The sequence below is a fragment of the Erpetoichthys calabaricus genome, chromosome 4, assembly GCF_900747795.2.
Source record: "Erpetoichthys calabaricus chromosome 4, fErpCal1.3, whole genome shotgun sequence".
Lineage (NCBI taxonomy): Eukaryota > Metazoa > Chordata > Cladistia > Polypteriformes > Polypteridae > Erpetoichthys > Erpetoichthys calabaricus.
Window position 1 is genome coordinate 42,615,316 of NC_041397.2, and position 14,965 is coordinate 42,630,280.

At 38.8% G+C, this 14,965-nt stretch overlaps 1 protein-coding gene across 2 annotated transcripts in view; it reads left to right on the top strand.

Annotated features, from left to right (window-relative positions):
- Positions 1-14,965, top strand: part of LOC114649974 (cGMP-dependent 3',5'-cyclic phosphodiesterase) — a 736,214-nt gene that overhangs the window by 503,767 nt on the left and 217,482 nt on the right. For both annotated transcript variants that reach the window (XM_051926538.1, XM_051926540.1), the window contains exon 4: positions 12,094-12,185. In XM_051926538.1, coding sequence (XP_051782498.1) covers positions 12,094-12,185 — 92 coding nt within the window. The remainder of the gene's footprint in view (positions 1-12,093; positions 12,186-14,965) is intronic.

Sequence of the window (14,965 nt, forward strand, 5' to 3'; positions counted from 1 at the left end):
AGGATGGATAGGATTAGAAATGAGGACATTAGAGGGTCAGCTCATGTTGGACAGTTGGGAGAAAAAGTCAGAGAGGCGAGATTGCGTTGGTTTGGACATGTGCAGAGGAGAGATGCTGGGTATATTGGGAGAAGGATGCTAAGGATAGAGCTGACGGGCAAGAGGAAAAGAGGAAGGCCTAAGCGAAGGTTTATGGATGTGGTGAGAGAGGACATGTAGGTGATGGGTGTAACAGAGCAAGATGCAGAAGACAGAAAGATATGGAAGAAGATGATCTGCTGTGGCAACCCCTAACGGGAGCAGCCGAAAGAATAAGAAGATCGAAGAAGGTCCCTAATGTTCAAAATGTAATGAAAGTCATTAAAAATAAAATTTAATGCCTTATAAAAGAAAGCGTAAACACAAACTTTGCAGAGACATTTCAAACCAAGAATCTTTATAAATTGAGAATTGATTGACAATATTTAGAAAATAGCAAAAATTGAAAAAAGCCATCCAAGATGAACAACTCCCAGTACATACACAATTCAAAATCAGTAATCCAAGAGCAGAAGGAATAATCAGATAAACCAGAAAATTCCAAAAAAAGCAATATTCACAATAAACTCCACAAACACTGCTGGAACCCTCTCTCTCATCTCAATTTAAAGACAGAAGGAGGATCCAGCAACAGTGATGTGAGGCCCTCTTTAGAATGGCAAGAGAGTGCAGCCCATGACCAAGACAGAGATGTCCGCTGCTTTAGAACTCAGTAAAAGACACAATAACCTGAAGTAAAAAATATAAGTAGGTTTGTATAGATATTAGTGAAGGGTAATATAGAATCTACTGACCAAAATCCAATAAAATATCAAGCCAGCATTAATAATTATTCCAAAATGAAATATTAGCCCCTGTAATAAAACAAGAAATAGAATATTGATCACAATACATAAAATTAAATAGCACAACAGCCCACAATGTTATGTTTCTTACCAACTTTTTCATTTTCTTTAACACGGCCAACTGTAATGCCTATACCAAAATCTACACTATACAGTACTACAGTATATACTTTATTAATTAAATCCTTTTAATCATCTGAATGCTCAGAATTCTATTAACATACAAGCTGTAAAAAGTTGCTTCACAAATTTGGAGAATTGTTCATTTCATTTTTACAGGAAGATGCCATTATATTTCATTTCAAAAAGACCGGTAATTAACCTGTCAAGCACTGGTCTTTTTTCTTTCTCTCATTTTAGGACATTTAATAGCACTTTTTTACACAATAGGCTATGCTATTAAATGCCTAGCTCTTTCCTTCATTTTTATTCATTTGATTTTAATCTTTTTAATTTCTTGATGTCAACCCATTCTGAACACTTATTAGAAATTAAAATTAAGTTGTCTAAAGATAGATATTGTGGATATCAAAACATCTACACCCTAACTGAAATTGTAGTTTTTTGTTGAAAGACAGAATAGTGATAAATCATTTTGGACGCTTAAAACAATCTTCTAAGCAATATTTAAGAAACAATTATGAAATGATAAAAAAATAAAATAGCTTGTTTTCATTGATGGTATAAATATGCCCACTCTTCATACCAGGAGTTGAACTTGTGTTCATGTTCAACCAATCATATTTCAAATCCTCAAAGAGAATAATTAGTTCCCACCTGAAATCAGTGGAATGACTATGATTTTCTCTCAATAAAATCGGCATCTCCTGCAGGGTTCACACAAAAGTGAGTCCACAGATGGCCACAGACCACCAAGTGTTAAACTTTGGTTTGTGGGGTCTGACTGTTCAGATTGGGAGAGAACCATTTAATTAAAGGTAAATATTAGCCCCTCAAGTAAAACAAATACAACAGGAAACAAAATATTGGTCACAATAAGCAAAAAGAAACAGCTCAAAAATCTTATTAACGTTTTTCATCTTGCAGATACAGCATAACACAGCCCTAATCTAATTCCTATTAAATGCAATGTAGAGTATGCTTAATATTTAAATGTTATCAGAATGTCCAGAGTTTCATTAACATTTAAGCTATAAAATTGCTGGTTCAAGTATTTCTTGAACTTCTTTTTTAAACTGTCAACTTATTTATAACACTTAAGACTATTGAAAGCATGGTGCAAAGATAAGAATAATCACTTCAAGGAGCTCATAAATAGTGTTTGGTGTTACTGAAATGTACAAATCAGGAGTGAATATGAAGCACTGTTTTTTGATCCAGCCAGTATACCAATTATCACAAGGCTCTTGTCTAAATTTGGGTTAGAATGTTAGAAGAATTGTGATGAGAACAGGCCATTCAGCCCAGCAAGCTCATCCATCCTATTAGCGTACATTTTTACCTATCCTTTGTTCATTTAGTTTTATCTCAATATTCAAATTCAGAAACCCAATTATGAACTAATAAAATAATCTGTTAAATTCTAGTGCATGAAGTTATTAATCATTTTCTCCATATTTACAGTTTATTTATTAGTCAACACTAATAGATTAAAAAAAAAGACTTTATATAAATATGTATATATTGTGACGCATGAGTCACTGTCTTGCACTCCAAAACACAATGTTGAGTCTCAGTACTTTAGCAAAACCAGCTTTACTGAGAAAAGCGCTATATTAATGTAATGAATTATTATTATTATTATTATTATTATTATTATTATTATTATTTATTCTACTTGAAACTGGAAAAGCATGGTTATTTATTGTAGCAGGATCTGCCACCCTCTGATACATAGACACAGCAAACAGGCAGAGTCGGGACCAGGTCAGTGGCCAGGTTATACTGTTCCTTACATTTATAATGTTCCTTGCATCACCCATCTGCGCTATGCTGCTGCGCTGTGAACCCTTGGCGACGGACAAGCAACCCTCCACAGACGCGGCAGTTGTGCTTTGGCATGACATCCCATTGGGGAAAGTACCAAAAGAGTTCAGAAACCTCACATCACTCCCCTTAGCTTTGTCCACAACAGTGTGGGCGAAGCGACCGTCCAAGCTGGGCTCAGCCAGGCAGGAGAGAACACCAGCACTGGTGTGTGCAGCCCCAGGATTGTGGCAAACATCAAAAGCAAAAGTCTGCAAACTAATAGACCACTGAGTGAGCCTGGTGTTTGTATCCATCTGTTTGTACAGACACTGAAGTGGGGCGTGGTGAGTCACCAGGGTAAACCGCCATCCCCAGAGATAGTAACGGATGGCCTCCACCACCCACTTAATCGCTAAACACTCCTTTTCAATGGTCAAATAATTGTGCTCCCTGGGCAGCAGCTCCCTGCTGAGAAACATGATGGGATATTCTTCCCCCTCAAAACATTGTGAGAGCACCGCTTCCAAACCGAAAGCCCTTGTATCCGTTTTCAGAATAAATTCCTTTGAAAAATCTGGATTACGCAAAACCAGGAACGAAGATAAAGCAGCTTTTAGGTCAGAGAAGGCTCTGTCAGAGGCATCGGTTCCTGACAACACCATGATTCTTTCTGCCCTTTGTCAAATCAGTGAGGGGGGCGGCCCGATGAACAAAATTGGGGATGAACCACCTATAGTACCCCGCAACCCAGAGGAAGGCACGAGCCTACCGCTGTGTTTCAGGATGTAGATACGCAAGCACCTCCCCCACCTTGTCCATTTGAGGCTCGAGCAAACCCTTCCCCATGGAATACCCCAGATAATGGGTTTTTGACATACCCAGCCTGCATTTCTTAGGGTTAGCCATCAACCCCGCCAGCCGCAAACTGTCAAGTACCGCCCGAAGGTGGACGAGATGACATAACCAGTTGTTACTGAAAATGATTATATCATCAAGATAGGCACCCACACATATGGAATGGGGATGCAGGATCTGGTCCATCATCCGCTGAAAGGTCAACGATGCACCATGGAGACCAAAAGGGAGCGCCGTAAATTCAAACAGCCCATCCGGAGTGGCAAACACAGTGTTCTCACAACAGGACTCCTCCAAGGGCCCCTGCCAGTAACCCTTCATGAGGTCTAGGGTGGAAATATACAAGGCCTGCCCGATCTTCTCCAACACCTCATCCACACGCGGCATCAAATTTGCATCAAACTTAGAAATCTTATTCAAACGCCTAATGTCAATACAGAACCGAACCAAACCGTCAGTTTTGACACAAGTACAATAGGACTTTTTTGCTCATTTTTGCTGGGACGAATCATGCTTAACTGGAGTATCTGCCAGACTTCCTTGTGTATCACCTTCCTCATTGCCTCTGACAGGTGGTACGGAGGCACCTGTACAGTAACGGAGTTACGATCTTGTGTTCCACCACGTCTGTCCGGCCAGGCATTGGGGATAAAACATCGGAGTTCCACGCGATCAGTGAATGCAATTCTGCATGTCAGTTAAATCATCCCCAATAGCAACTTCGGTCTGGGGAACCACTATGGATGTGACCTGGACTTCATGGTGGTTGTGCCACTCCTTTAAAATGCTGACTTTATAATTCACTGGGAATATACGCTCTTCTATTACTGTGGATCGGACGGGATCAACACCAGCACACGGTCCCCCTTCTTAAACTCACAGAGTTTACTTGTCTTGTCATAGTTATGTTTTTGTGCCTCCTGATTGCGCTGCTGATGTTCCACTGCAATAGAGGATAATCTGGCAATCTAATCTGTTCTTGCAGCAAAACGACTCAGTCAACAAATCTCCCCCCAGGGGGCACCTCACGAGTCCCTGTCCATTCTTCCCGAAAAATGTGTAACACACCACGCGGTCAGCGGCCAAATAATAATTCAAAAGGACTCATTCCGGTGGACATTTGCGGGGACTCCTAGACAGCAAATAGGAAGAAAGGCACTACTGTATCCCAGGAGGTTGGGTTGTCATGGGCCACAGGCCAAATCATCTGTTTTAGGGTTTTATTAAAGGGTTCAGTCAGGCCATTCGTCTGCAGATGATAAACCATGGAGTATAACTGCTTAATTGCAAAACTTTTGCATAGTTGCTTCATGATACCGGATATAAAGGGTGTGCCTTGATCAGTTAAAATTTCGCGAGGGATGCCAATAAGCGTGAACATTTCTGAGAGAGCTTTTACAATAGACAGGGTGTCCGCCTGCCACAGCACGGCACCTTCTGGGTATCTTGTGGTGTAATTGACTAACACGAGCATATACTGAAAGCTACTTTTACTCTTGGGAAGTGGGCCAACAATGTCTAATCCCACCCTCTCAAAGGGGACATCTAAAATAGGCATCGGTACAAGGGCTGCCCTGGTGGGCCTGTGAGCAGAAACTATTGGACAGTTGGGACAGGCCTTACAGAATTGCTCCACGTCCCAGCCCATATTCACCCAATAAAAACATTTTGAAATGCGTTGTCTTGTCTTTTATGTGCTGAGGTGACACCCCAAAACGTGACTGTGAGCAATTTTTAAAACCTCCCTATGCCCACTTGGGACCACCAGCTGCTCGATATGGCCATCGCCAATGTAATCAGAAATCACCCAATACAGGATACCATCCTCATTTAAAAAATGTGCTGTTTTAAAGTTCAGGTCCTCTCTCTCATTTGTGATGTGGGCTTGTTTGAATGCGAAATTCAAGGTGCTATCGTCTCATTGAAGGAGAGCAAACTCTATTTGAATGGCGGCCGCTGCTTCCTCCATGTTTGATGTAGCACTGCACTCACTTCCCACTGTTATTTCTTTTTCATATGGGTCCATACTGGGGATTCGGTCTGAGGAGGCTGTTGGTCCGAGCAACGGCGTGGAAAAGTCTTCCAGCTGCCACAGGGTGAGGTTTCTGTTTCTGTGGAAGGCTGCTTGTCCATTGCCGAGCAACCACAGGTTCCCATTGGGATTAATAAAGTATCTATCTATCTATCTATCTATCTATCTATCTATCTATCTATCTATCTATCTATCTATCTATCTATCTATCTATCTATCTATCTATCTATCTATCTATCTATCTATCTATCTATCTATCTATCTATCTATCTATCTATCTATCTATCTATCTATCTATCTAGCACAGCGCTTTAGAGGCAACTACGAGCCATTCGAGATCGCACTATACACATCTGTTGCCGATGGGTGCTGCAAGGAACATTATAAATGCAGGGAACAGTATAACCTGGCCAATGACCTGGTCCCAACCATGCCCAGTTGCTGTGTCTATGTATCGGAGAGTGGTAGATCCTGCTACAATAAATAACCATGCTGTAGAATAAAGCTGGTTTTGCTAAAGTACTGAAACTCAGCCTTGTGTTTTGGGGTGCAAGACAGTGACTCATGCGTCACATGGTACAAGGAGTGGGGTCTTGCACCAATGGAACCCCAAGTGGCATATGATATCCCGTTACCAGAGGAGCAAAATGAGGTTCCTGTGGGTGCTCCGGTTACCAGGGATGTGCTAGTGAAGATGGCTCCCTTACAGTTGAATAACACAATGCCTCACTAATGATTATGTTCTTGATTGTATTTTAACTTAACTATATTTATATTTAAGAGTTAAAGCAGAATATGTTTTAAATATGGTTAAAAAGTTTTAGTGATTAGTACAGTGGTATGAAACTCTGCACCAAGACAGGCCACATAATCTTATGTTTGTTAGTGAAATGTAACTATCAATCACTAAGCTAGCTTTGTACTTAAAATATTAGGTTATTTGGCCAGATGTTAAGGGAGGTTATGCTTAAGTTATATAATCCTACTAGTGAAGCCTTACCTGGAGTACTGTGTGCAGTTTTAGTGTCCATATTACAAAAAAGACATAACAATGCTTGAGAAAATCCAGAGAAGGTCCTCTATGCAGATTCCAGGACCTGGATGAAAAACTGAAGGAACTGAGAATTCTCTTTTTAATTAAAGTAGAGTAAGAGGTGACATGACTGAGGCATTCAGAATAATGAAAAGGTTTAGTTCAGTAGGCCAGCTAATATTTTAAAATGTGTTAGGTTATTGTTCTGGTCTCTAATTCACTTTAAAAATGAAATCTGTGAAATGATTTTGGAGTTATTTACTGGTTAGAGATGTTGCTTTACATATTTAAAATATGCAGTTCTAATCCCAGCCTTGGCACTGTGTGTTTGAGTTTAAATGTTCCTCTCGTGCCTTTGTAAGTTTTTCTCTAAAGCCTCTTTCCAAAGATGTATGAGTTAGGCTGTGTAGTAAAGTGAGTTAGGGGACCGTGGTGGTGTGTGTAAGCAAGAAGTCGTGCAGCCCAGGAGTATTTCTTGTTTATGTCCAAGCGCAGTCAGCTCAGCCATTCCCCACTGATGCTCCATGGTTAGTTGGTTAGTTGGTGAAAGCACCTGCACCCACAAAGGTATATAAAGAGTCTGTGTATGACAAAGATCAGATGATTAGAAAAATAATTGAGAAGTAAAAGACTGAAGAGTATAGAGAAAGAAGGAAAAAAAGATGTTGGAAGAAAAATAAACAGTGTGGGTTGGAAATGACCAAGAGTGAGATCTGGAGTATGAGCATGTGAAGTGGACAAGAGGCAAGCCGGTCCAGAGTCCCCGTGGTGAGTGAGAGGAATGGTGCTCTAGGGACGGGTCACTTAGCATTAAGGGAGCAGCTGAATGGCCTTGAAGATCATCCTACAGACGCCAGCAAATGGCGGTGGGGTGAGAGAGAGAGAGAGACAGGCTTTTGGCCTCCCAGCGGGTTATGGGCTGAGGTGGCTGGGAAAAAAAATTAATGGATGACTGCTCTTGCTGGTGTCTCAATGTCAATGGAGGAGACAGGAGAGAAAGACACATTGAAGCTCACAGGAGAAGAGCAGGAAAGAACCCGATTTTATCTCTCGGTTTTAGTCTTGATTTTTAAATCTATTTATGGGATTTATTTATCAGTTGATTTTATATCTCACAAAGAGCAAAGGTTTTAATGCAATATTTATTGATTATTTAATTAATGAAGCTTTTGCACTGCACTTATGTTTTTGAACACTGTCTGTTTGAATAAATTGCACAATGCATTTTTTGCACCAAGCCCATTGCACCATCCATCCCTGGTTCATGACTATCAATGTCCCAGGAAGCAGGTAATGCCAAGGCTCCAGGCACCCAGGGCATCACAAACTGGCAACTCTAAATTGTCCCAGTGTGTGTGCGTGAGTGTGAGATGCCCTGTCCAGGGATGGTTGCGTCCTTGATGTTGCATTAGTCACTGGCTCCTATGACCCAGAATTAAATTAATAAGTTAGGAAATGAATGGCTGAATGATGCTTGTGCATTCTGGCCAATTTATGTTAGCTTTTTTATTTGTTTTTGCCATCTCCTGGAGCAAAGTGCATACTGTAAATATCTCTAACTATGATGAAATAAAGAGTTTAACAGTTCAGTGCTCTTCCTACATTTTTGAACTAACCCACAAAACGGACAGTGTCAACAGCAAAATGTTATGAACACAAATCTTACGTCTATTTACTAAAAGGCCTGCCAACATTGTCATTGACAAATAAAAAATGTTCTGCTCATGCTGCTTTACTCTCCTTCAAAGTTTTGCATTATGGACATTGTGACAATAAAGAAAGTCCTTGAATATTGTATGAAAGTTTAATGCTTTTCACATGACAGAGGTAACCAAGAAACAATAAAGAAATGTGTGTAGGAGGTTTAAAAAAAAAAAATTGACACATTGCAGCAGAGTGACCAAGTGTTACACTACAGAAAGCACAGACGATCGTTTTCATCCCTGAGAAATCTATTAAAAATTGCTATTCCTGTTCAAAGTAAAGACATGTAAAGAATTCTGTAACCCATGTGGGATCGTGTAGGCTGTTTTATAAATTCACATACTGTAAGGCAAATGTATCCCTCTAACATCATAAAATATTGATTAGGATTGCATTTGGTTGAATATATTTGCCATCGTCTCTGGCTCGCTTTTAATTCCTTCCTGACTAAACTTCTGCTTTTCTCTGCTAATGTGTTTCATTTTTCTCCAACTATCTGTGGGTGGTGTCTTAAGACTAAAGAGGCGCAGGAAACATAAAAGTCATATGAGTCAATGCCAAATCCTGTCCAATGTGGAGGTGTGTTTGACTGGCAAGAGTAAAAATGCCACTAGAAGGGTACCAGTGGTCAGGAAACAGGAAGTCCAACCTGGCAATGAGAGAGCACATAATATAATCTCTCTATTATATAAAAAAATCCCGGGACGAGACATGACTTTTTCAGAGAGATAATTTCAAGTCCCATGAGAAGAGACTTTGTGCCAAGAGATTTAACCACGCCCGGGGCTGGACCTGTAGCTCGCAAACTGTTTGAACTATTGACCTGAAATTTGGCACAGATATACTATGTGACATCTGCTATCCGCTTTTGGGGTGATGATTGACCTCCAAGGTTATTCATCTTTTTATTTTTATTTTATACGGATGCCGTTCTCATTCCCTACCACCTTCACCATCACTTTCCCTACCTCATCATATCTTAAATCATTCTTGAGGCAGATTGAAGACTTAAGTGTCAGCTTAAGCGAAAAATTAAGGAAAACGTACTAAGTAATTGCAACACAAACACTGATGCTGACAAAAGAAGCGAAGAAGCGGGCCGCTAAAGTAGAGAAAAGAAGAGCTGCTCAGGAAGCAGCAAGCGCATCAACCTCTGAGCAAATGAATGCTAAAGAGAAAGAGTAGGAAAACTAGGAATGCTCAAGTCAAGTGTATTCACTTCATGTTATCGTGCAGTGCACCGTTACTGGTATAATATACAGTAATCCCTCCTCCATCGCGGGGGTTGCGTTCCAGAGCCACCCGCGAAATAAGAAAATCCGCAAAGTAGAAACCATATGTTTATATGGTTATTTTTATATTGTCATGCTTGAGTCACAGATTTGCGCAGAAACACAGGAGATTGTAGAGAGACAGGAACGTTATTCAAACACTGCAAAGAAACATTTGTCTCTTTTTCAAAAGTTTAAACTGTGCTCCATGACAAGACAGAGATGACAGTTCCGTCTCACAATTAAAAGAATGCAAACATATCTTCCTCTTCAAAGGAGTTAGGAGCAGAGACTGTCATAAAGGCAGAGGAAAATCAATAGGGCTGTTTGGCTTTTTAAGTATGCGAAGCACCGCGGCACAAAGCTGTTGAAGGCGGCAGCTCACACCCCCTCCGTCAAGAGCACAGAAAGAGAGAGAGAGACAGAGAAAAACAAGCAAGCAAAAATCAATACGTGCCCTTCGAGCTTTTAAGTATGCGAAGCACCGTGCAGCATGTCGTTTCAGTAAGCAGCTGCACAAAAGATAGCAACGTGAAGATAATCTTTCAGCATTTTTAGACTAGCGTCCGTATCGTCTAGGTGTGGGAACAGCCCCCCTGCTCAATCCCCCTACGTCAGGATCAGAGAAAGTCAGCGCAAGAGAAAGAGAAAAGTAAGTTGGGTAGCTTCTCAGCCATCTGCCAATAGCGTCCCTTGTATGAAATCAACTGGGCAAACCAACTGAGGAAGCATGTACCAGAAATTAAAAGACCCATTGTCCGCAGAAACCCGCGAAGCAGCGAAAAATCCACGATATATATTTAAATATGCTTACATATAAAATCCGCGATGGAGTGAAGCCGCGAAAGGCGAAGCACGATATAGCAAGGGATTACTGTAATATAATATAATATAATACAGTATATGATAGTGTGAAGTGTTTTTAAGTTGAGATTCCAGCTGTCCTAGATCAGCCACATTTCTCAAACTGATTATTCTGCATTCAGACAACAACAATATCAGTTGAATACAAACAAATTGGATGTCAATTGGTGATAACAAATTCATTCCAAGATTAATCATGTACCACCATGGCTGACAAGAACAGAAAGAAAGTAGGAAAGCAGCAATATAGACAGCCTCAGCTATCAGTTCTGTACACTGTCTTAATTAATCTAAATGCTGAGTTTGATGGAGCTTCTCTGATATTAGTAGGTGGATTATTCGATGGTTTGGGTGCTCTAAAGATGCAAGCACTGTTTCCTACACTAGCTTTATTTATCCTTGGAATTTATATCTCTCGGTTTGATCTGCTTGTTTAACAGTTAACTCTTCAAAGTTTTCTTATTGGAAAGGAAAAGGATTGCATCAATTCTCAAACACGTACATAACACTACTAATATTAAAATGAAAATTTTATACATATTTAATTTATTATTAACAAAAATATTATAAAGTAAGTGAACTTATTTGTGAATGAAATTCATTGTGATTTCTATGTTTAGATCCCATTACTCATAATAACAGGAGGGAGCAGGCATAGGAGCTCCAAGGCCATTTAGGGAACTAGTCGCCATTCCTTATGAGACCTTCTTCCAAAATAACATATAGTCACCCAGCAAGAATAGCGTAAATGATGTCTCTTGACCACTGGAATACTTGTCAGTTTGCCTGTGTAACAATTTTTCAGTCATTTTTTGCTGAAAGAGAAAGTCCCATCCATCCATCCATTTTCCAACCCACTGAATCCGAACACAGGGTCACAGGGGTCTGCTGGAGCCAGTCCCAGCCAACATAGGGCACATGGCAGGAACCAATCCACCGCAGGACACATACACACACACACACACCAAGCACATACTAGGGACAATTTAGAATCACCAATCCACCTAACCTGCATGTCTTTACATTGTGGGAGGAAACCCACACAGACACGGGGAGAACATACAAACGAAAGAGAGAGTCACAAGTTGAATTTTAACAGAAAATTGAATGTGTTTGCAAAAGTTTTTTGGGCAATCACTTTACATTATGTTCATTTTGCTGCCAGGAATCAGAAACAAAAACTTGGTTTTGGCTGAAACAGAAATTGCTTATTTCTTACGTTGGTGCCAAAGCCAATTTTTGATGGTCTCTGTTTCATTTATCTAGCCAAACTGAGTGTGAGGTGAAGTGTCAATCCTTTGGCAAGCTAATGGTTTAGCACTTGTCTCATTTCTTTACATTTGTTTTCCTTCATACGGTATAAAATGAAAATGTATCTTTTTATAAAAAAAATGAATGAACAAATACATGTAAAATAAAATTACTTCATCCCACCTTTTTAGATTTAGCATTTCGAAGAAATCTCTGAATTCCAAAGATGCTCATGTTTTTAATATATATTTGTATTGATTCCATATGCAGGAGAGCGTATTTATCTATCTGCTGGATGCAGAAACTGGGAAGCTGTTTTGTGACAATCCTCCACATGAGCTACCACCAGAAGGCAACGCCCAGTAAGTGTAATCATTCTTAAGAAATATTTAACCCAAAAAATCTTCCTGAGCCTTAGTGTAGCAACACATGTAACTGTATTCTAATATGACTGTTTAATGTTATTTTTGCACAAGGCTCACAGTTACAAAAATACTTAATAAACAAAAATATAATAACTGACTCGTTGATGGAATAAATAAAAAAATGTAAATGCTGCATCTTTCAAATCAATTAATAAAGTCTCTGAACACACCAGAATGATATGCCATGCTTACATTTTCTAAGTTGTTAAGTCTGTTGGCATCTCCTATACTCTCACTACCGCCTCAACATCCCACTTTGTTAAAGAACACATTTATAACCACATACTGATGGGATGCATGCAGAAATATTCAACCAATGATACTTTACATCAATTAATGGCAGGCGTTTTGTGAAAAAATTATTTTGTTTTTTTTAAGTGAATGTTTTTGGTGACTTGTTTGACTGTTTTGAGTTGTTATACCTCCAATATCTGAGGTTCTGGTATCAGTGCATCTCCTCCATTGCCTTGACATTGACTCCTGCCACTTTCTACTTTGCCTTCTTGTTCATCTCCCTAACCATTTCTCTGTCTTTCTCTTTTCCTGCTCTTCTACCATGTCTTCTCTGCCTCACATCCTACACCTCTCTGTTCCACCACCACGTATTTTTGTACCCAGGTGGTCTCGTTCCTGTCATCCTACTTAACACCTCTTCACCTACTCTCAGTACAACTTAGCTATTCTTCTCCCACCATTCTTCCACATTCTCCGATGACTACACTTCTTTTAAAACTTTCTCCCTACACCCGTTCCTAAGCCTTTCCTCTTTTAATCTCCACCACTTTATTCTTGGCGCTGCTAGCTCTGGTTTTATTCTCTTGCTGATTCTGATCACCACTACTTTCCCCTTTTATGTCTTTGCAATTCTTTCTTTTTTATGCTTAAGGTTTTCTGCATAGTAGAAAGTCTATTTGGAATTCCTGTCCTCCACTCATGTAAATCTTAAGCTGATTTTAAGTATTTTAAAAAAATGTGTTTAGCTATTACTAAATCAAATGCCATGACAAAATCTTCTTTCCTCTCCTCTATTCCCAATCCGCCTTATACTCGCTCTATTATCTTTCTACTCTTTCCCATGTCCCCATTTAGATCACCTACAAAGGTCTATTAATGTTTAATAAAGAACAACATACATTAAACTTTTAGAAAAATCACAAAATAAATTTTTTTTTTGTCTAATCTAACTTTTTCATTTGGTTCAACTGCAAACACTTAAGGACAGAGAGGTGCAGTTTCTTGTGCCCAGTGTAATAGTCCATCAAATTACAGAGTTACCATGAATCAGTGCACAGCTTGCACGCCACCAGAATTCATGATTCAATACCTCAGGTTTAACTCAGTTTTACTGCAAATAAAATAAATAAGAATGTAAATATGGGTAATTTTATATAATCAGTATAAATTGAAACATCATAGAATACATTCAAATAATGAAAAATGTAAACCATAGAAATAATTTGGACATTTTGTTTTATTTCAGTATATTTTCCACTTCACCATCATTATACTGTATCTTTTATTGTTTAAACAATATTTTTAATTTCTCATGGACTGGATTCTTTTGTTATGTTCTTCCTGTGTAATTGTGAGTTAATAATCAGCTTTTTGCAGTATATTCTTGTTTAAATGTTAATTGTTTTATAGGTATCACTGTTTTTTTTTTATTTATTTACTTTTTGATAATTGGTAATCTGCTTCTTATGATTTAACATTTTTTTTGCGGTTTGCATGTTATAGTAGCGGTTGTTTTCTTACTGTTCAATTGTTTCATTTTAAATATGCAAATGAAAAAAGAATAATGAATTAATTTGTTAGTTAACTACATAGTTAAAGTTAAAGAAATTGTATTATAGAAGAGAGAAATTTAGTTATAATTTCAATTCATAAAGTGAATTAAATACATAATTTAAATCTTTCATTTACCTACAAATTCTATATAGGGAAACTTGACCCTATTTACCGTACAGTATGATTTAAATTAGCAAAAAGAGAAAAACAAATGGAACAAGAAGAAAAAGCTCCTAAGAAAATGTAAAAATACTAAGCTTAGCTGCTCCTCAGCATGTCTTGATTCAGTAGTAGAGATTTAAAGAAAGAATATTGAGAAATGGAGTTATTTCCACTAGTTCTTGTCACTTTATAATGCCTAATGCTTGGCTGCAAACAGCATGATTCTATACATTTTGAATTATTCGATTGTGCTTATATTATAAGGCAAATAAAGCATGGTGTTAATGGTGAAGATTCTTTGGTTTTACATACCCTGTACAGCTTATTTTATTGCATATTTTGTTTAACTTACCATTTTCATATATTTTTCAAATTATGTAAAAATTTATTTTTTTTACATGTCATTTTGCCCTGAACTGTCCTTCAAGCCTTACAATTGAAATGTACAGAAGTTCACAGCTGCTCCAGAAATATCCAAATGAACCATCTTAGATCTTCCACACAATTACACTTGCAGTCGACAAATGAATACACTGACTGGAACTGGGCGAAGGGACGGGTTCAGTCCCTTCCAATACATTTCACTGCTTCAGAAGCCTTACCTCGTATGCCGTGTCCGTTTGTTACTGGCTTAAAGAGAACTTGCAGTTCCATGGCCTTTGGTGACTTGTCTGAAATGCATGCCATAAGGTCCATTTTATTTGGCAGTTGTGCGCTAGTGTGTTTCAAATGGGTCTGACTTTAAGGGCCACATCTGGAATGCTGCT